The sequence below is a fragment of the Phyllostomus hastatus genome, unplaced genomic scaffold, assembly GCF_019186645.2.
Source record: "Phyllostomus hastatus isolate PE091 unplaced genomic scaffold, TTU_PhHast_1.1 phas_scaffold_60, whole genome shotgun sequence".
Classification (NCBI taxonomy): Eukaryota; Metazoa; Chordata; class Mammalia; order Chiroptera; family Phyllostomidae; genus Phyllostomus; species Phyllostomus hastatus.
The window spans coordinates 16,964,961-16,985,773 of NW_025334038.1; the positions used below are offsets into that span (position 1 = coordinate 16,964,961).

Below are 20,813 nucleotides of genomic sequence, written 5' to 3' on the forward strand. Positions count from 1 at the left end.
TGAGACGGCATAGGGGGCGGGCTCGTCGGGGCGAGGGTAGGACCCGGGAATTACGAAGGCGGGGTCGGGATTGCCCGCGCGCGCTGGCCGTGCCCCTTCCTGGTCTGAATTACTGGCTGTCAAACAACCGCGGAGCGCCGGCCCGGGCCGGAGCCCGAGGGTCCCGGACGCCGCACAGGCCAGCGCTGTTTGAAGAGACCACTCCGAGACTGCACCGCGCGGTAGATCCGACACTGGGCTGGGCGGGCAGGGAGAAGGCTAGGTTTTCCTTCCACGGTCTCAGGGAGCTCTGTTTTATCCCATTCGAAGAAGCTGGGCAGCTGGGGTCTAGGTCCAGTTTTTTTGGAGAACATAGGGACCCGTTTGCACTTCCTTTGGGGGTGGGGGAGGGTGACAGTGGAGTCACTTTCCACTGGGGTTCAAGCTAACTAGTTATGAGTGAGGGATTGGCCACAACAGCGAGGCGTGAACGTGCATGAGAGCTGGCTACTCTATTTGGATAAGAATGTCTGCCAGGAAGAAGCTTTTCTCCAAATTACATTGAGGTGACAAGTTAGTCTTTCACGGAAATAGGAGAACCCCCCTATGTACAACTAGCTTGCAGTTCCCCCAGAAGCTGCCTAATGGTATGTTGTCTTGCACAGATTGAAGTCTCCTGGAATACTTTGCGGCCTGAGGTTCCGATTCATCCAAGGTGCCATAGGACGTGATCGGTTTTGGCACTGCCTCGGGACTTTCCCCAAACTTTTCAGCTTTGAAGCGTCTTGACAGCCAATTTTGCATCGCGTGCCTAGGATCCTTGAACTCTGAATTTGCACTGCTCTGGGACTGTGCTTCAAAATTGAAATTGCACAAAGCATAGCTCAAGTTTGCATCAGACAGAAAGTGAACCTAGGCCACCGTGCATGGCTCAGGAGTTTGGAAAGGTGATGAATCCCTGAAGTGGAAGAGGTGGTGTGGAGTGGGCACTGCCCATGCTGCCCTGCTTCCAGCTGCTGCGAATAGGGGGCGACGGGGGCGGTGACCTCTACACTTTCCACCCTCCAAGCGGGACTGGCTGCACCTATCGCTTGGGCCACCGGGCGGACCTGTGTGATGTGGCCTTGCGGCCCCAACAGGAGCCTGGCCTCATCTCTGGAGTCCATGCGGAGCTGCACGCTGAGCGCCAGGGTGAGGACTGGAGAGTCAGCCTGGAGGATCACAGCAGCCAAGGTAAGCAGCGAGCAGCAGTTCAGGGCCTGCCTCCCAAGCTCCCTATCAGGTTTGATGCACAGGGTAGTCTGGACCTCTGTCTTTCCACCACATGGTGTCAGAAGCTCTCTGCAGTTTTGACTTGCTGGTCCCCGTTTAGTCCATACAGGGGCTGGGAGGCGGTTCCATAGCCTGGGGCAGCATCAGGGAAATATCAGTGGGGATGTGCTGTGGCCACTGGGGAACCCAAGCTTAGACCTGACTGTTTTCAGACTTGCTGAGGCACCTTGTTCCTGTTAGGATATGTTGAATTATGTTTCAGTGATATGGATATGTGATCTCCCTGATGCAGAGGTCATTGCCAGCCTTAGTCCTGTCACTTCACTTCTCTGGGTCTTAGTCTCCTTTTAGGTAATATGGAAGACTTTATAAGGTCTGTTTGGGAAGTGTGTGAAGATAACTAGTTACCAGTATTCACGTAGTGTGTACTGTTGAACCAGGCAGTTTTAACTGCATTGAATATCCCCACTTTACAGACAAAAAAAAATGAGACACAAAGAGGTTAATTTGTTTAGGGTCACAGAGCTGGTAAGTGGTAGAGTCAACAGTGGAACCCAGAGTCTGAACTGTGCTGAGTTGGAGCTGGATTAGTGAGCATTACTGAAAACTGGACCTCAGAATATTGGAGAATGGATCTATTCCCTCCATATGTCCTGTGGGAAGGCATAAATGTCACATCACATCTGATATTACCTGCTGAGGGACTTAGAATATGAATATTTGATGACAGGTGTCATGTTCTTATGTTCCCCAGAAAATCAGTCAGGGTCAGATTTCTCCACTAACTGGTCATTTGCTTTTGTCATTTCTATATCTGTCTGGTGTCCCACTATCACCAGGGACTTTAGTCAACAATGTCCGACTCCCAAGGGGTCACAGGCTAGAATTGAGTGATGGTGACCTTCTGACCTTTGGCCCCGAAGGGCCCCCAGGAACCAGCCCCTCGGAGTTCTACTTCATGTTTCAACAAGTCCGAGTGAAACCTCAAGATTTTGCTGCCATTACCATCCCACGGTCTATGGGAGAAGGACGAACTGGAGCTGGTTTCCGGCCCATTCTGCCCCCCCAGGGGGCTCCACAGCGTCCCCTCCTCACTCTGTCTCCTGCACCAAAAGCCACACTGATCCTCAACTCTATAGGCAGCCTCAGCAAGCTCCAGCCCCAGCCTCTCACCTTCTCCAGGAGTGAACCACAGAGCCTGCCTGCTCACACTCCCCCTGGGGAAAAGGGGATCACCCCTTCTGCCCCAAACCCAAGAAATAGGAGGAAATCTGCTCACCGAGTGCTGACAGAATTGGATGATGAGAGAGAGTCTCCTGAGAGCCCCCCACCAGTCCTTAGAGAGCCCAGGAAGAAACTGTGTCGAGAAGACCCCACTGACACCCAGTGGGTAAGTGGAAATGGGTGTCTCAATATTTCACTGCTTTTTGATTCTTTTAGAGCCTCAGGCTGGGAGGTGGCCCCGTGCTGGTAATGGAGATGGACAGTGGACAGCAAGAATGACAAGACTTGCGTTAGCTCTACCAACCAGGTTAATCTATATTAGTCAGGTCAATCTATCTGGGTTTATTCTATTTGTCCAGGTAAAGCTCTAGGCGTCTTCAACAGGTTTTCAGTGACCCTGGCTTTTGTCACTCTTCAGAAATCAACCTTGGCATCCTCTGAAGCACCTACATGACTCCCCCTGCTGTTGTGGGAGGGGAGCCCCGTGCAGCCCCTTGTTGCCGCCTATCCCGAGAGACAGTGGCCTGGGTTCCGTATGACAGATGTGATATCTGGTTCCATATGGCCTGTATTGGCTGCAGCATCCAGGCTGTCAGGGAGGCTGACTTCAGGTGCCCAGGGTGTCACATGGGTGTCCACACCCAAGGCTCACCACCAAGGGGCCAGAGGACAGAGCTGGTACCTCCAGGCCATGAGGGAGACACAGTGGAATGCCAGCAGGTCCTAAGAAGTGCCTCCTTCTTCCCTTTCCTCCCCAGGAGGGAATGACTACAGGACAGGGGTCCACTGCTATGGATTCAAGGTCTGGAACAGGCCCTCATGGCAAAGGTGACAGAAGAGATGGTTTCCTGCCAAAGATAATGCTGCCTTCAGGAAGTTGCCAGTGAGTTGGAAATTCCCACTATTCCAAGTCATAGGTCCTGTCATGGACCCTAGAAAATCTGTGATCAGAGCACTCATCAGCTGCAGAAACCATCCATTCCTGGGAATATGTAAACCCCAGAGCTGAACAAGTGAGTTCTCAACTTGGATGGCACCACCTAAGGCATTCTGGGCAAAGCTAGGGCACAGCCCCCAAACTGTAATCCTACCACTTGACCATGTTTGTGGCCTGGCTTTTCAGAGGTTTGCTTTCATTTCCAAATAAAGAATGGGTCTTATGCTCCATGCTTTCCATTTCTTGAGAAAATGGACTTGGAAAGGTTTGTAAAATGTGAATTCTTAGGGAAAGGGGAGATGAACAGAAAAGGCAGAGAAATACAAACCTGCTCACTGGAAAAAAAAAAGCAAATATATGTGGTGACTTGGAGGTGGGATATGAAAGAAAAGGAATTAATGGGTAATTAATGATTCTAGTTTAAAAGAAACCATCCACTGCCCTTAAAATTAGGTGGTTGGGGTGTGGTCAGTTTCATATAGATGGAAGAACTTTTACAAGTTTCACCAGTCCAGGCCTACCTCAGAGATACTGCAGGTCCATTCAGTTCTAGACCACTGCAAAATGAGGTGTAAATTTTTACTGGTGGAGGGTTTTGACTTCAATTTGAAAAGACCCATCTGTAACCCTGGATGGTTTAGCTCAGTGGATTGAGTGTGGGCTGTGAACCAAAGGGTTGCCAGTTTGATTCCCAGTGAGGGCACATGCCTGGGTTGCAGGCCGGGTCCCCAGTAGGCGGTGTGTGAGAGGCAACCACACATTGATGTTTCTCTTCTCCTCTCTCTAAAAATAAATAAAAATAAAATCTAAGAAAAAACAAACTCCTCTGTCAAGTGCAATGAAACAAAGTAGTACACAGAAAAGAAATTGTGGTATACCAGCTAGATCAGATGCTGGCCTGGTCCAGTGTGATCAACCCATGTATGTTACATTTTCTTCTGTGAGCCTCACACCAGTCAAGACACTTGTCAAAGCAGCGTTCCCAGTTCTTACTGGAAACCCTTGTCTCAATATACTCTATTGCAACCTGTATGTCTATCCCATTTCCATTCCCACCTAGGCTTGCCCACACCGAGGAAAGAGTTCCAGAGCAAGGACCTCCCATCCCACCCCCCAGCCAGTAGCAATGGAACAGGGACTGAAGCATGAGGGGTATGCTGAGTCACTCATGGACAGGGTAGGCAAAAAACCTTGAAGGGAAACCAAACAGATCCTGGCATTGGGAAGCATAAGATGGTGCCCTGGTTGGTGTGGCTCAGTGGATTAAGCGCTGGCCTGCAAACCAAAGGGTCACCAGTTCAATTCCCAGTCTAGGGTACATGCCTGGGTTGCAGGCCAGGTGCCCAGTAGGGGGTGCGCAACAGGCAATCACACATTGATGTTTCTCTCCCTTTCTTCCTCCCCTCTAAAAATAAATAAATAAAATCTTTTTTTTTTAAAAAGGAAGTACAAGATGGAGAGTTTCTAGTTGGGGCTCTATGCAGAAGAAAAATATCTAAAGACTTGATTTCTTAGTATAACGCCACTGAAGCCTTCCAAAGTAGTGTGGGGAACGCAATAAGCCAGCTCCTACTAGGGAATGGGCTACACAGTAACCACATCTGTGGGCGAAAATAAGATGTTTCACTCAAGTTCCCTGGGATCCGGTGTCACAAGTTTTGAAGAACTAGCTCATGCCTCTAAGGGCCTCTACAAATAAACTTGGTTCCAGTCCCAGCTCTCCCTGACACTGTGTGATGTGAGCAGGTTTGGCACTTGACTTCGGGGTCATTTGAGTCTCATAGCAGTTACTATCCACTATTTGGGTGTCTGCACACCCTTTCAGTAACTAGAGGATAAACCAAAATATCCATCTACTGTGTCCCAGGCTTCTTTATTTAAGATCAAAGTGATAAATGATGTGGGGATTAAAATCAAGAGCATCTATGAACTTCACCTTCCCTCCAACCAGTTCCCTAAACTCCCTGCCCCCACACCCTTTGTGTTCCCAATTACGTAGTGAAGAAAGAACTTAATCCCAAAACCGTGGAACAATTCTCAGGGTTCTTTCCCTCGCTCTCCCTCCTGTCGTAGGAAGGCAGGCACCTCAGTTTGAATGCATGGGAGAGCCCAGAGCGGTGACAGACACGGAGGGAAAGGCTTCACCCTCAGGGAAAGGGACTGAGGAGTACAGCGTAGTGAAGTGAGGGCCCACATAGCCTGGGGTACCAAAGTGGGGCCCTGGTGCCAGAGGAAAGGATACGGGTCCCCCTGAGAAAGGAGGCCCAGAAGCCTCAAAATCCTCTCGTTGGGAATAGTCACTGCTTGATCGTTTGCCCTTCTGGCGACGGTTGCAGAACCACACTCGGACCACCTAGAAGTGGAAGACACGAGGGAGAGTGACTAAAAACTCCAGGAGGTGGGTCATTTGGCCCAAACCCAACAGATCCAGAGTGACTAGAGGGCAGAAGCCAGAGCTAGCGCAAGGGGGTGCGGCCTGGAAGGAACATGGAGCACTCTGGGACTAGAAGGGGACAGGCACTCACATCCTTCTCCAGCCCAAGTTGCTGGGCGATGTGGCTGATCTGCTGCAGGGTAGGCTTCGGGCACTGCAGGAACATGTTCTCCAGGTTGCCCCTCACTCGGTTCTCGATACTTGTTCGCTTTCTCTTCCGGGCCTGCACAAGAGTCTCTGCTTTGCATATCTGGGCAGGTGGAGAGGGGGCGACAAGAGAACAGATGGGAGAACAGGCTTCAAATCTGCTGAGCAATAGCAGCACTAAGAGCAAATTGCTAAGGAGCATTGACTGTGTCACCAGAGTCGGGTGGTATGAGAAGGAAGGGTTCTGCAAGGAAGAGCAGTTCAGACCAGCAGCTCTGCTCCTTGTCCCAGCAGCACTGAGGAATCACCCTCCACCCATGGAGGGATACTCTCACCAAGAAGCAGAGCTGCCAGCAAGGGATGGAAGCAATGGACATGGGGCCAAGTCACAGCGGTTCCCTGTGAATCCCACCCGCCCTCACCTCCTGCAGATTCTCATTGTTATCAGCTTCCTCCACCCACTTCTGCAGCAGGGGCCGCAGCTTACACATGTTCTTCAAACTGAGCTGCAAAGCCTCAAAGCGGCAGATGGTTGTTTGGCTGAACACCTTCCCTGAGGAAGTCAGTTGAAAGAGAACAAGGTGAGGTAGCAGGCAGGGCCCTCATGACCCCAAGACCTAGGTGTCACCACCTCTTCTCACCCTCATAAGGTCCCACTTCTTCCCAGAGAAAGTAAAAGGCCCAAGTATCTTTCCCCCTTCCTCTACTACCCTCTTCATGGCCGAGGGTAGAGCCTGCCCCTGGAACAATATCCCCTCACTCCCTTGGTAGAAAAAGCTCAGGTTCAAGAATATTCTTTCCAGGGCAGAAGTTGTCCCTGTGTTCTATGGGTCAAAACATGCTGAGTGGGACCCACCAAAGAGGACGCCCAGAGTGAGCCCCACATCGGCCTGGGTGTATCCCAGGGTGATCCTCTTCTGCTTCAGGAGCTTGGCAAATTGCTCAAGGTCTTTCTGCAGAGCTCTCATGTCCTAAGACCACATTGAAAAAGGCAGAGAAAGTATAAGAACACAAACACACCAACTATTGCCCCCCCCTTCCCATCTGTGTCCCAAAGAGTGGTCTTTGGGAGTATCTCTGCATCCAAGCTGCCCACCAAACTCCAGAAACAACCTATCTATGAACACCCTTCACCCTAGAAAGCAACAAATCTATAGCTGCAGAGCACCAGGCACAGCAGGGAAAACACCTGTCAGGTCACAAAGGGAGCTCCTGCCGGTCAGCCCATTTAATACAAAAGCTTTTTGACTGGAGTAACAGCCCTAGAGAAATAAAGAGTGCCATGTGTGATTCTCACTTCAATACACTCACTCTCCCAGACTACTTGCAGGGTCCTAGACCATGGCCTGGCATGTATACACACAAACACACTACAAAAGGTTACAGGTGTCATAAGATATGGACAAAGTGCTTTGTATATAGTCAGTGCTCAGTTATTTAAAAAGTCGATTGTCCCTTTTTTTCTCAACTTTTTTGAAATACAGAAGCAACCTCATTGATTAATTCAACAGATTTATTCCATACCTCTATAAGCCAGAGGCTACACAAAGTAGACAATAAGCCCTGGCCTTGGTGGGTAGAGAAAGAAAAAGGCATGGGGGGAATAAATGGTAATAAAAAATACACACTAAATTTTTTTAATCCTAAGAAAAATAAAAATAAATATACTGGCCTCGTGGAGCTTCCATTCCAATGTGGAGGAAAGTAATTACTATCTGCTGTGTCAGAAGCATCATGAAAAGTAAAATAGTAGAGGATTACAGAGTACAACAGGGTAGGACATCACAGGGAAGGTGACAATTTAAATAAGCTGGGGCAGTGAATTTGAGCAAGGAAAAAGTCAAGTGTAAGTGTCGCAGGGTGGCAGATAAGGTGGGCAGGTGCAAGGCCAGCGTGGCTGGAGCTGGGTGAGTGGGCTGAGGAAAGGAAAGCGGGAGAGCTATGAAATCAGAAGAGCAAGCAGGGCAGTCCCTGCAAATGTTGCAGTGAGTGAAATGATGTGACTCTCATATTTTAAGATATTCACTCTAGTGGACACAGTGACAAGAGACTAAGGAGGAAATGGTGGTATAATCAGGGAGAGAACTGCAGTTATCCAGATAGTAGTTCCAGCCACTCTGGAACTACAGTGGTAAGTATTGATTGCGGGGGGGGCTTCAAGGTAAAAATAGTGGTGTTTCCAAAGGTGTGGAGGTAGGGAGATCAAGGAATGAGGGTGACTGGTTTGGCCTTGAGCTAGTAGGTGGTGGATGGGTGAGGTACAGTGACTCAGAGAGCCATCCGAGCAGGAGATGGAAAATTTGGCAGTCAAGTCTATGAACGAAGTCCCTGAGCCTACAGGGTGGGTGAGAGGAAGGAGGGTAAATAGAAAACAGGCGAAGGACTGAGCCCTGGGGCACTCCAGTGGAGGCCAGGAGCCCAGGGGACCAGAGGAGTTAGGCCTTTGTGTGATCATGGAAGCCTTCAGGGAAGTATTTCAAGGTTAATCAATCACATCAAGTTCACATAGGCTAACTTTTATTCCCAGCTTCTGCTCAGCCAATGTTTCAAACCCATACACAGCCTCAGCTGTCCCCATCAGGGCTTTCCCAATCCTATTTTGGGGATTTGAAATAAGGTAAAGCCCAGTTCAAATCCTAGCTTTGTCATTTAGCAGTGAAGACCCGTGAAATAGGCTAATAATGCCTCCCTAGGAGATTTTGTGGCAGTTAATGAAACGATGTAGAAACTGAGCACACAGCCAGGCACTTAGGAAATGGACCACGATTGGCAGCCATTATTATTCAAGGCTCAGAACTGGCTTCCTGCGAAGAGTCAGGGCTACCAGGTCAGCTGAAATCCCTCACACCTCCTCTGCAGGCCTAAAGGCTTAGTACTTGATCTCTAATTTCTTACACTTGTCTCTTCAGTGGCCTGGAACATACACATCCTTAATAGTCCCCAGCAGGGCTGGACATGTGTAAGTCCTCAGTCCCTCAGCAAACCCTACATTTAGGGAAGAGCCTGCAGATGAACTCTTCCACTTCTCTCCCAGTTCATCACTTAAGGAATTCTGCTGCACTCGGTACTTCCAACTCTCTAGGAGAGGGTGCTGGGTGTACACTCTGCACAGTGGAGACCCACACCCGAGGCAGAGGCCAAGGGGAGACAAGCCTTGAACTTGAGGGGAGGTAAAGCCACTCCACTGTCCACACACAGCCCCAACAGGAGCTTCTATCAGAAACAAGTCACACCCTCGAATTTCAGGAACAATAACCCCAGGATAAGCACTGTTTTTACCCTCAGGCCACGCTTACCCAGAGGCCAAGATCTTGGGTCTGTTAAGGATCAAATTATCAAGAGGGGCTCAGGGTGGGAGAAGGGGATCAAACCCCAAGCTGGGTCTGAGTGACCCAACCCTGGTCAGGCCTAGGAAGTGGAAGCGACAAACTTGACAACGAAGGCCGGGCAGGAAGAAAGGCCAGCCTGGGCCAGCTCCTGACTCCCCGAAGCTACCCCTCCCCCCGCTACCTCCCCACCCTCCCTTCATTCTCTCAGAACTCTGGCCTCAGTTCCCACCTTGCCCCTGCTCTCAGGACGGCGGTTTCCGCACACCTCCCCGTGCCCGGGGCTGCGCCTGCAGCCCCCTCTCTTGGGTTCCAGGCCTAGGCAGCTGCAACCACCGCCTTCCCTCCTGGCCGCCCCTTCCCGCTCAGCCACCTCCCAGTCCCACTGCACCTCACTCGCCTCCTCCTCGGGGGTTGGCTCCAGCTTCTCTTTGTCCAGCTTCACGACCCCAGGCGGGGCAGCGCAGGGCTCCGGGGAAGCCCCCTCGGAGTTGCTCTCCACCCCGGCTCCCGCCTCGACCTCGGGCTGGGGGTTCTCCAGGCCTCCTTGGGGCGCCAGCCCCACTCCAGCCTGAGGTCCACAGTAGGCCATCCCCCCACAGAACTCATACGGCGTGGGGCACGGGGGAACCCCCCACATCTCCGCCCCAGGGCCAAGCCCCGGCCCGATTCCCGACCCGCCAGGAGGTCCCTGGAAGCTCAGCCAGGTCCGAGGGTCAACCCAGCCTGGCTCCGACCCTCCTGGCCCATCGCCTCCACCACCCGGTGGGGGTGAGAAGGCAAAGTCGGAAGCCAGGTGTCCCGCCATGGTAAGGACGGCACCCCAAGCCGGGGGCCTGGTGAAAGGAAGACTCTCCAAGGCACTGCTCAAGACCTCTCCCCCTCCCCAATCCCACCCACTAGCCTTGACCTCTGGCCCCGCCCCCTGGATGGGGGGAGGAAAGGGCGGTGGGGGTGGGAGAAACTGAGGCGTAGGGTGTTTGCCTGCTGGTGGTGGTGCTGTCGGTGGAAGGGGTGTGCCTGGGAGCCCCAGTTAGGCGACTCTCCTGGCCCAGCCCCAAAGACCCTTGCTGCAGGTCCCCCATGCCCACGTTCTCTTCCAACTCCTTGCCGGGCTTCCCCGCCCTCCCTCCAACTCTGCATACCTCAAAGCTCTCTGGGATCCCTCCACATATTCTCCATGTTCTTCAGGAGCCCAGGTGCTTGGCCCCTCTCAAAAGACCTTGGCACAGTCTCCTCACTGGGGCCCAGCTCCTCAGACTTTCACTGTGCGTGCACCAAGTACTGCTGGGGCTACCCCTCAATTCCTCGTCAGCCACCTGATGCTCTTCCCCACCCCCAATCCAGGGACCCAGGCATTCATCTTGATTACTGACCAGATTCCGTGACCCCAAAGCTGTGGAGGCCCAGTGCCCATTCACCCAGCCTGCTAAATTCAGACTACCACACTGCGCCTCTCTTCCATACCCCCAGGCTTCCGCTCCGCAGCCCCTCACCTCCCGGACGCAGGGACTGGCCCCAACTTACCCTTCTAGGGGCCAGGCTCTGGATTGACTGGGCCTGAGTTCCTCAACCTTTGTCCAGACAGAGGGATTAGACAGCCCCTCACGGAACCCACATTGTGGAACCCAGAGACCAGGTTCCCTGCCCCTCCTTCAAGGACCTAAATATCCAGTACCTAGCTGGCTGTTCTCCCTCCCCCACAGCCCCAGCCCAAGCCTTCAGCTCTAGCCTGGGTGGGGAAAGCCAAGGAGGGAGGAGGGAGAAAAATATCTGACTTCAGGTTCAAAGAAGTTTGGGAGGGACTGGGGGAAGGGGGCAAGACAATGGCCTTGGCTGGACTATCCAGGTCCCCAGAGGGGGCAGCTCCAACCCTAAACAAGTGCTCAAACCTTGAATGGACCTGGATGGCTCCCCTGGGGACAGCTTCCTGCTCCCCAACCCCCTAGCCCCAGTCCCCTCACACAGAATCCCCCTCAGAGTTGCTAAAAGAGCTCCAGAAACCCACTCTAAATCCTCCTCAAAGACTGAGCTTCTGATCGGCCCCCGCTGGGACCTAGGTATCCTGCCCACTTACTTCCTCTGGTGGTCTCTGGGGTGAAGCCTGACATCTACCCCACCCCCCAGCTTTGTTTAGGGGGCTTGGAGGTTAGATGCAGAGGAGGTGAGAGTAGTTTGGGGAGGTGGTTCAGGAAGCCTGCCCCAAAGCCTCCCTTAGGGTCTATTTTCCTGGGCTTGTCCTGAGGGTTCACACTGCCCACCTAATGTATGGTTCTGTTTACAAGAGAATAGCCCTCAGAGTGCCTATCTGAGAGGGAGGGATGAAGTTTGTCAGCTCCCAAAACTTGCCTTAAATGGAGGCCTGGGAGTGAATAGCGGGATGCCCCTTTCAGCGTGGAAGGCCAGAATCCTGAGCCTGGGACACTAATTTCTGCTGACTTCAGGCACGTCTTCATTTCAGCCCTGTCTAGACTTGTTGGCTGGGGTCATTGGCCAGGGTCTGCCTTCTGAGGGGCTGGGGATCCTGGGAGACCCACCCTGACTGGGCAGCTGTCTTCACCTTGGAGGTATCTGTGAGGTTTCTCAGCACATTATCTTCCTCTGAGTCTATGTGCATCTGTATGTTCCCGTCTCCCCAAACCCCAAGAGAAAACCCTCACAGCACCTTTGTCTTGCCTGTATCTGTCTGCCAAGGAGATGGCCTCTCTGAGGAGGGGGAGGAGAAGGCCTAGGACACGCTAAAACCCTCTACCCAGGCTCCTCAGCTTACCGATTTCTAGGATCCCAGAAAACCCTCTCCCCAGGCCAGTCCAGTTCCCCACTCAACACCACCCTCTTGTTTTTAGATAACAATCTGTAGCTGCTCTACATGTTATGTTTCTGGCCTGGAAAACAGGCTCTTTCCAGAGGGTGAGCCAGAGGAGGGGTGGGTCCCCGGTACTTGACTGGCTTGTGGCCCAACATCTGAGCTGGATCAGCCCTGTGCTTGCCTGGAGTCTGACCCAGAACCATAATGATAAGTTAGGGTTGTCTGGAGTCCTAGCTGGCCCTCCAGCGATGCGCTGTGCTGGCAAGGTGGAGACGCGCTCCACTCCCCTTCCCACCCTCCAGTAAGGCCTGCAGGGTAGGCGGTTTCACTTCTTCCAGGGGCTCCTGCAGGTCCCACCCAATGCTGCGGGCCTGGAGGAGACTGGAAGCAGGCTTGAGTTGTCAAACCTGGTTCTCCTGACTTTCCTGCTCTTAGAGTCACTAAAAAAACCTCAAATCCCTGAAGCCAGTGTGGGGTTGGGCTCACAGACTCTCCACATACGCTTGACTGCAGTGCAGAGTCCAGGCCCTTCACAGAGACAAAATGAGTCTATTTGTGGTTGCCGGGCAGCCAGGAGGGGCAGCTGAGGTCACACTCCCAGGTGTGACAGCTGCATGCTGCAGAGGAGTGGGGGTGGCCTTGATACTGTCAGCCAGCCACCCCTCGCTGGGGCATAGGGATGCTGTTTGGTTGGAAAAAACAGCTGAAAGGGCTTAGATGGGAACCAACAGAGATTTGTTCTATACCAGGTAGCAAACCACTTATTCTGCCTTCTGGGTTCTGCCAAGCTGAAGGCAGAAGAAAGGGTAAAAATGGATGACTAAGGAAAGAAGGGTGCAGGCTGTGGACCCCACAGAGGTTTCATTTGATGTGAGCCTCAAGAAGGAATTTATCCTCTGAGATAGATTCCCCGTAGTTAATGTAAGGCCCAAATTTTGTAAATAACAAGAGCCTAGTGGCTGTCTGTTGACAGGGGCTCCTCACATTCCGGGAAGAACCTCAGACTGAACTCTCCACACTGTGCCCTGCTGTTCACAGAGTCTGAGCCAAATACTGCTGGGAAACCCTGGTCATCTTTCTACCAACAGACTGGAATGGCCCCATTCAATCAGAACTATATCCTCATTTGCATCTATACCAACCAATCAGAACAGTCCAATTTAGAAACCTCGTTTACATGAAATGGACCAAAATGGGAACCGTGAGCAAGAAGATTCTGTGTAAAAGGTGGCCTCCCCTTTGTCTTGGAGTGCAGTATAGGTTGCTATATGAATGTTTTTCAGAGCTGCAGCTCTTTTTCTCAAATAAATGACTTTATCCCCTATCACAGTCTAAAATTAATTCTGGCCAATAAGGGCTTGCACACTTTGGGTGCGTATTTCTTTTCATTTCAATTTACATATATTCCACTGCTTCCTAGAAACCAGAGCCCCTCTTCTCAACAGTTGACCCATGAGGTCTGCAAAGTAAGTCTTCTTTTCTTAATTCCAGGCACACTACCTCAAAGAGAGGTGACTTGCAGCTCCCTTGTTGCCCCCAGTGGGAAGATACAGGCAAGAGGTGTGGTGGGGAAGCCAGAAGGAGAGAAGAGGTCAGGAATAAATCCAGGGGCTGTAGAGCTGGTTTCTGAGCCTGTCTCTGACTCCTTAACTGACATACCTCCCCCTTCTGCACCTCAGTTTCATCACCCAATCAAGAGGAACTAGACTAAACAAACCCTAAATTTCCTTCCAGCCCACATATAAAATCATTGCCCACTCCCATGCACTGCCTTGCCTGCCCTCAGCACTTACTTGACATGAGAATATAGATTCTCTGTAAAGAGAAATTAGGTTTTGATGGGTAGAAAAGAAAGGACTCAGTGACAGTCTGCATAGGCCTCCCTGCACCCCCTCCAGCCTCCAAGCAGCTTTCCTGGGAAATCTGGCAGGTTTTCCCTTCAAGTTTGGTTAAGATATGTATGAGGGGCTTGGCAGGCCAGTTTTGATTTGGTTTACAGTGCTTGGGAGCTTACAAGAAACACACTTCAAAAGGTAAAACTTCTCATGGAAAACAGAGGGGTATATGTTGAGGAAGAGACCACCCAGGCCAAAGGCAAGAGCGAAACAGGAATGCTAACTTACTCCCTCCTCTTTCACATGCCATCTGTTGCTCTCCACATCGCCCCTCTGAGGCCTCAGCCTCCCAGAAAGACACCAGATGGTCCTTCAGGTCACTTCCAGTTCTACAGTTCTGAACATCCCGGCTGTCCTGCCCTTCTCCCACTTCTTCCAGAGTAAGGTGCCTGCCTGCAGCTCCCCCTCCCCCACCTTTCCCTGTGTCACAGGTGGGCATAAGTAACCAGGTTTTTGGTGATCATGGACAAAGAATTGAACCAAACACACAGAGAGTTTATAGCAGAAAGAAAGCAGATTTGGTAAGGGGTAGTACACTTCACAGAACATTGGAGTGGCCAACTCCGAGCAGAGATTGACCTCACAGACTGGAGGGACTCTATTCTTATAGGGCAAATCTTTCCTGGCTACTTTTGGCGGGCTTCTATTGCGCATGTACAAGTAGTTGTATTACTTTAAAGTTACTGCGCATGTGGTCTCCCATGATTTTCCTTGATCGGCCACTGGGGAAGGGGGTCGCACAATGTTAATTTATTGTAATGCTATTATAATGAAGCAGGGGTCTTGTAGCATCTTCTGGGCAGGGGCATTCATGATTCACCATGACTCAGTGCTTTTCCAGAAAGTGGGAACAAATGGTCTTAGAACAGGGTCTCTGACCTGAATCCTTTATCTTAGCCCTGGGGCACCTCTAGAGTTTTCTCCTTCCTGACTGTCTCCTGCTGCACCTGGGCCACTCTGGCTGCACACCTAAGGTCCTGCAGAGACCCAGCATTGGCCCGCTGCACCAGACAAGAGAGCCTCTGTGCATTGTAAAGGGCATCTCAGTGGACCACTGGCTCTGAGAAGTCCCACCCTCCTGGAGTCAAGTGGCTAAGATCTCAGGGACTAGGGTTCAGGAATGGCCCATCACTGAACTAGGTGAACTGGACTATGGAGGACAGAAGTCAAGGGCCTCACGTGTTGGGATGGTTTCCCTCCAGGGGCTTTGTAGAAAGTCACATGCTCTGAGGTGCTACCTGGACAGGCAGGAGACCTAAAGACTTCCTAGACCAGGGAAAACTTGCAAACTGCCTTACCCCTCACATGCAGCGGCTACCACCCAGGCATCATTCACACTGCCTTCCACAGTGACTGTTGGTCAGAACTGAGTGTGCTGCAATCCTAAGCCCTGATTTAGAACTTGAACACCAAGTGGAGAAAGGACTGACCAAATATGCGTGAGAGAAGGCAACACAATGACTGGGCGGTCAGCTACAGAGGTATGCTCACAGGGAACACAGGAAATGTGCTGGAGTCTGTGGGGCTGGCTGAGAGGCCTGCTGTCCCATCTGCCCCACAGTGTCCTCAGCCCTTCCTCCTTCCACACTCCTGCCCTCGAGAGGGTAGACGCAGCTCTTGGTCGTGAAGGATTGCTCCTCTCCCTTATCATCTGCAATTCCCCTGGCTACTCTGCTTCCCCTGCAGTGCACAGAACACTGTGTTGACTCTGAAGAACTCCAAAGTTACAGGAGAGCAAAACGGTGGCCTTCTCCAGCTCTATTTCCACCACTTCCCAAAATGCCTAGAATTCCCTTTCCAGCTGATAAACCCTTACTCATTCTCCAGGACACAGGTACCTTCTCTGTCATGCATACCCCCAGCAGTCCTGCTGTGCCCCAACCTCTATCCCTAGCCCCAAGTGGCACCCTGCTGCATTCCCAGCTTGTGTTGCTCATGCCACAGTTACGATACTGAGCTAACCTACCACAGTGAGTCCTTCTGAAGGCAGGGGCCCATGTCCTGTGCTCAGCACAGCATTGTGTTTAAATCCTAGGTGTAAAGGCCACTGCTGGCCATACTGCCCATAGCAAATGTAACTGACCCTCTCTAAGCCTCCCTTTCCTCACCTGGGGATGAAAGATAATAGTACTTCTTATTTCAGAATTAAAGATCAAAATGAGATAATGCATGCCAGTGTTAATGCAATGCATGCCAATAAGAATTCAAAACTAGTAGCTGCTCTGTAATGTTGATTATTGGTAATAGCATAATGAACAGCATGTACTATACTCTCAAATGTTTGCTAGATGAAAAGAAAATGTAGGTTAGACATACTCTTTCCTTGGGACCCTGACCAGATTTCCAGGATTCCTATAACTACTGGTGCTGGTGAGGAGGTGGCTGGGTCAGAAAAAGGCCAGTGATTTCCCAGACCCTGGATTTGAAAAAGTTAGATATAATTTTTTTTTCACCTGAAGAGAAGGCTTCAGAGCCAAGAGAGGACGGGGACTCTCTAGTCCTGTTCTCTGCCTAGGGAAAGGGTGGAGTCTTAGACTTATATGTTCTAGCCTTTCCAATTCCCAATACCCAATATCCAGTCCATTTGGCACTACTGGGTACATAACAGGGTCTGGTGTCACGGATGAAATGTGCCAGATGGAAGGAGGAGATAATATCAAAATCTCAGTGGACGGTACCATATCTAGAGTACCTAGCTCAACGGCCAGCACCAAGCTTAATAAACATTTGTTGAACAATAATAAGTGAACAACTCTGTATCTTGAGGCCTGTGCTGAGTCCCGGCCCTGGCCCCCATCACTTCTTTTCCATGGTGCTCCTTAGGGTGATGACAAGACTCTGGCTTTCAGTCTGAGGATAGCTTCTCCCAAGCTCCTGGGTGCCTGGGTGGGGACCAGGGACCAGATGCCCAATGCTGGTCATTCAAGTAGCCTAAGAACTCACAAGAGACTGTCCTGAGATGGGCTGGGAAAGAGCAATGCAGTCACAGCACAGAGAAAGGGCTGCTGAGGGGAAAAGAAATGGTGGGAAAGGATTATCACTAACAGGTGTCAACACTCAGAGATGGTCCCACAAGGCTCCTGTGAGGTAAGGCTTTAGGGCACCAAAAGAGTGGATGAGGGAAATGCAGAGTGGACAGTGAAAAAGAAAACTCTTGCTTCCCTGCAGGATCTCATCCAGGCTCATTGTTTTAAATAGTGATGACCCCGAGTCTATAAATCCCTGCATTCATACCAGTGCATCCGAACAGCTGTGGACCACCTTGACCTAATGCCCTACATCACCTCACACCCAACACATCAAACCAAGCATATCCCCTTAGCTCCCACTATAGAACAACCCGATCCTCACCCTATAATCTTGGTGTGTTGTATCACCATCCAATCCACCCACTTACTCAAGTTGGTACTGGGTTATAGAGTGGCAATTGCCTTGATGCCACAGTGGGCAGCCTTCTGGTATAGTACCCAGTATCCCACAGGCCACAGAACAAAAAGGCTCCTAGACAAAATTAAGACGCTTGAATCACATGGTTTATTCAATGTAAAATGCACAGTGAGGAGCAAGGTAAAAGCAATAGGGGAGGCTAACACATCTAGGACTGGGCGCAAATTGGGTGGGTGGGGAGTTACACAGCCTGAGTTCTGGGTTATGCAATGGTCATCTGTCCTGTCAAAAACTGAGGCCTTGTGAGTACTGAGTGCCTCAGATGTCTCCTGGTATTTAGTAGCTACTTGGTTCTTCCCTCCCTTTCTACTTCTGTTCACAAAAATAGGACCTACTTACCAATGTCTAACGTGTTGCACGCACTTATCCGCATGGAATGTGTATTAGTTCTATCCATCCCACCTTTCTTTTTCTACATCAGAATTGGCTATTCCCAAACAGTCAGCAAGTGTGGTTCACGTGGGTGCTCATCCTCAATGCTACCTCTCTGAGCACCTCCTGGTATCAAACAACTGCCAAGCCCTGCCATTTTTACGTCCTGTTTCTCAAGTCTGGACATTCCTCTCCATTAGCATAGCATGGCTTCCAGCTGGTCTCCCTCCCTCCAGTCTTACCCACTGACAATCTGTCCTCCTCAGTGTCACACTGACCTATCTGGAAACACATATCTGTTTGTATATACTCTGCTGTTCCATCAAGGTTTCCCTTTTGTTGTCAGGATGACTTCCGAGCTCCTTGGCAGGCTAAACAAACCTCCTCAAAGGCCAACTTCTCCACCCTCATATTCCCTCCCTGCCTTCACCCTTCCGTCTCACAAAAGGACTGTACCCCTGCTGCTGCATGTCCCAGTGTCTTCCTGACATTGCCCACCCTCAAGGGAAGAATCGTTCCCCCTTCTGCTCCATCCACCAGCTGCTTTAAACCTTTCCCCAGCCTCACACTACCCACCATGCTGCTGCACCCTTTATTTCAGAGATGACCTCTGACTCCCTCAGAGTGGTGGGCTGACCAACAGCACACTGTACTCCCTAGTGGGCCATTCTTTTCTTGTTCAAATTTTACTCCTCAGCCTCCCTTGGATCTCTAGATTATTCCCCTCTACCCAGCAGGGAAATCCTCCCCTGAACACCAGCTCCTGAGAGAGAGAAAAAGGCACAGTGAGTCTATGAATGACCTTGTCCCTTCCTCTCCAGAGCCTGGGGCTTGGGTGGAGCCCAAGAATCTATTACTAATAAGCCCCTCATTGATCATTCTTATGAGATGTACCATAAAATAAGGAAATATGCCTATCTTAGAGGATTAAAGTAATATCCCCAAGCACCAGGTAGGTATTGCAAAACATATTTTTAATCAAACATTGCTGCCATTATTAGTTCCATTTCTCAGATGTGTCTTCCTTTAGACCCACTCACTACTCCTCTTTCCAAACAAGCTCCTGGAATAAACTGTTCTTTACTACCTTAGCCCCTACTCACTTTTAATTAACAAAATATTTTACTTGATTTTTTTTCTGATAAAAAAAAGTAACATCACTAGCTGGTGTGGCTCAGTGGATTGAGCGCTGGCCTGCGAACCAAAGGGTTGCCAGTACAATTCCCAAAAAAAGTAACATCCACTATCTCAGAACAATATTAGGAAGGAAGTGATAGGCTCTCCAACACCTTTCTCCCTGGAAAAACCACTGTTGTCAGCTTTGTGAATGAGCCTCCTGATTACTTTTCATGAATATAGTACTGACTTTTTTAAACAAAAACTGAGATTGTACTTTTATGTAACTTTTTCTTTCACTTAGTAAATAGGTGTCTCATCAAATCTTGCTTTTTCCTCTACCTCAGCACAGCGCTGATATGGCTGAGGTCACCAGCCACTTCCTAACTACTAAATCCAACAATACTTCAGCCTGTGTCTGATGTGATCTCAGCAGCAGATGACCCCTGATTTCTTTCTCTCATCACTCTCCTGCTTGGGATGGACTCCTCTCCTCAGCCTCCCTCTGCTCATTTGACAACATTGCTTGGAGAAACCACTCATCTCTGGACTTCTCCCCTTTCCCCTCAGCTCCCCGTGTCTCTCCACTCAGCTGCTCAAGTGATCTTTCCAAACACAAGTCAGATAATTTTACTGCCCTGCTGGAGATCCTTCACTGAGTCCCTCCCTACTGTCTTCAAAAACACAACTTCTTGTCCTGGCTCCTGTGGGAAATGAGGACCTGCCTAGGTTTTGGAATCAGAAAGACTAAAAAAAGTAACATTCCTCACTTACCAACATACCAGTATGAATTTAGGGAAATCACATAACTTCTAAGCCTCCCTCTCACATCTGTAACCTGAGAAAATAAGATCTACCATGGAGGGATATGGCTAAAGTTCAACAGTTTGTTAGTAAATACCCAGAAAGCAATGGCAGAGATGAGTGCTCTAACAATCCATGTGCTCTGATTCAGCTTGTGCCTTCCCATCCCATTCAGGTTTTCACAATGACCTGCTCCCACAAGCCCAGTCTCGCTGTCCAGTGGTTGGGAGTCCCCTTTCCCTGCTCTGTTTTTCTACCTAAGACTCTGCTTGTCTTCCCACATTGAATGTCAGGAACCTCCCTTCAACTCTTTCTGAACCTCCAGAGGTAGAATTCACCTCTCCTCTGGGAAGCCCCAAGACCCTGCCCATTGCGCTGATAGCAATTGTGACATTTTATTGCACTAATCCACTCAGATAGTTTCTTACCAGACTGACACCTTTTAAGGTCGGATCTTATTCATCTTTGTGTCCCTCATACCAAGCAGGAAGTGTTAATCAGCGAGTGGGGGGGGTTGCAAAAATCAATTTGATATAAAATATTTTCTCTGTTCTTCCCCTGCAATGCTGCAGGACAAAGTGTCGAAGAGAGGATTGGGGATAATGTACTTGTGAGAGGCAGCCAGTCTCAAAGGAAACCAGAGCCTCAGGCCGGGTCTTGTTTTCTCTCAGCCTAGGAAACCCTCATCTCACCGGCCCTCCATGGCGGAGCTTCAGCATGTGGTTACAAAGGGCTCAAAAAGGCCGCGGTTTGGGGGAGGGGGAGGTTGCAGTGAAGGGGAGGGGTCTACACAATTGGGTCCTCCCCAAAGGTGGCGCCCGGGAGAGGTACCGTCACACCTCCTGCGGTAGGGCTGGAGCCTCCGGCCTCAATTTCCCTGGAGGGCTAGCCTCTCTCTGCGGCGCTGGGAGGCGGTCAGCAACACTGAAGGCAGAGTGGGCCCTGCACACTTGGCCTCCTGCACTCACTGGCCGGGCTTCCGGAAAGAGTGGCCCCAGCACACACAGCAGCGGGAGAAGGGGCGGCGGACTCGCGCGCGGGAGTGCGGGTG

At 50.7% G+C, this 20,813-nt stretch overlaps 2 protein-coding genes across 3 annotated transcripts; one reads left to right on the forward strand and one right to left on the reverse strand.

Annotated features, from left to right (window-relative positions):
* The first annotated feature begins 48 nt into the window (after positions 1 to 48).
* Positions 49 to 3,640, forward strand: TCF19 (transcription factor 19). Of its 2 annotated transcripts, none has more exons than XM_045826092.1 (4): positions 49 to 221; positions 645 to 1,212; positions 2,091 to 2,641; positions 3,234 to 3,640. In XM_045826092.1, exons 2-4 carry the CDS (start codon positions 975 to 977, stop codon positions 3,360 to 3,362), a joined length of 918 nt encoding a protein of 305 aa, XP_045682048.1. In that variant the 5' UTR covers positions 49 to 221; positions 645 to 974; the 3' UTR covers positions 3,363 to 3,640. The 2 variants fall into 2 exon arrangements, with proteins under 2 accessions (XP_045682048.1, XP_045682049.1); XM_045826093.1 differs by having other exon boundaries at positions 2,175 to 2,641.
* A 1,803-nt stretch (positions 3,641 to 5,443) lies between these two features.
* POU5F1 (POU class 5 homeobox 1) lies at positions 5,444 to 10,127 on the reverse strand. Its single transcript, XM_045826164.1, has 5 exons — positions 9,711 to 10,127; positions 6,850 to 6,964; positions 6,416 to 6,546; positions 5,938 to 6,096; positions 5,444 to 5,765 (listed from the first exon to the last, which is right to left on the reverse strand). Exons 1-5 carry the CDS (start codon positions 10,125 to 10,127, stop codon positions 5,499 to 5,501), a joined length of 1,089 nt encoding a protein of 362 aa, XP_045682120.1. The 3' UTR covers positions 5,444 to 5,498.
* Positions 10,128 to 20,813: the final 10,686 nt, after the last annotated feature.

Bases quoted from the DNA above. Each gene is read 5' to 3' on its own strand.
- TCF19 (XM_045826092.1), top strand. From the start codon at position 975: ATGCTGCCCTGCTTCCAGCTGCTGCGAATAGGGGGCGACGGGGGCGGT. The intron at 1,213-2,090 runs GTAAGCAGCGAG...CACTATCACCAG, and splicing joins GGAGGATCACAGCAGCCAAG to GGACTTTAGTCAACAATGTC. The intron at 2,642-3,233 runs GTAAGTGGAAAT...TTTCCTCCCCAG, and splicing joins ACCCCACTGACACCCAGTGG to GAGGGAATGACTACAGGACA.
- POU5F1 (XM_045826164.1), bottom strand. From the start codon at position 10,127: ATGGCGGGACACCTGGCTTCCGACTTTGCCTTCTCACCCCCACCGGGT. The intron at 6,097-6,415 runs GTGAGGGCGGGT...CCACCTGCCCAG, and splicing joins ACAATGAGAATCTGCAGGAG to ATATGCAAAGCAGAGACTCT. The intron at 5,766-5,937 runs GTGAGTGCCTGT...TTCCACTTCTAG, and splicing joins AACTTGGGCTGGAGAAGGAT to GTGGTCCGAGTGTGGTTCTG.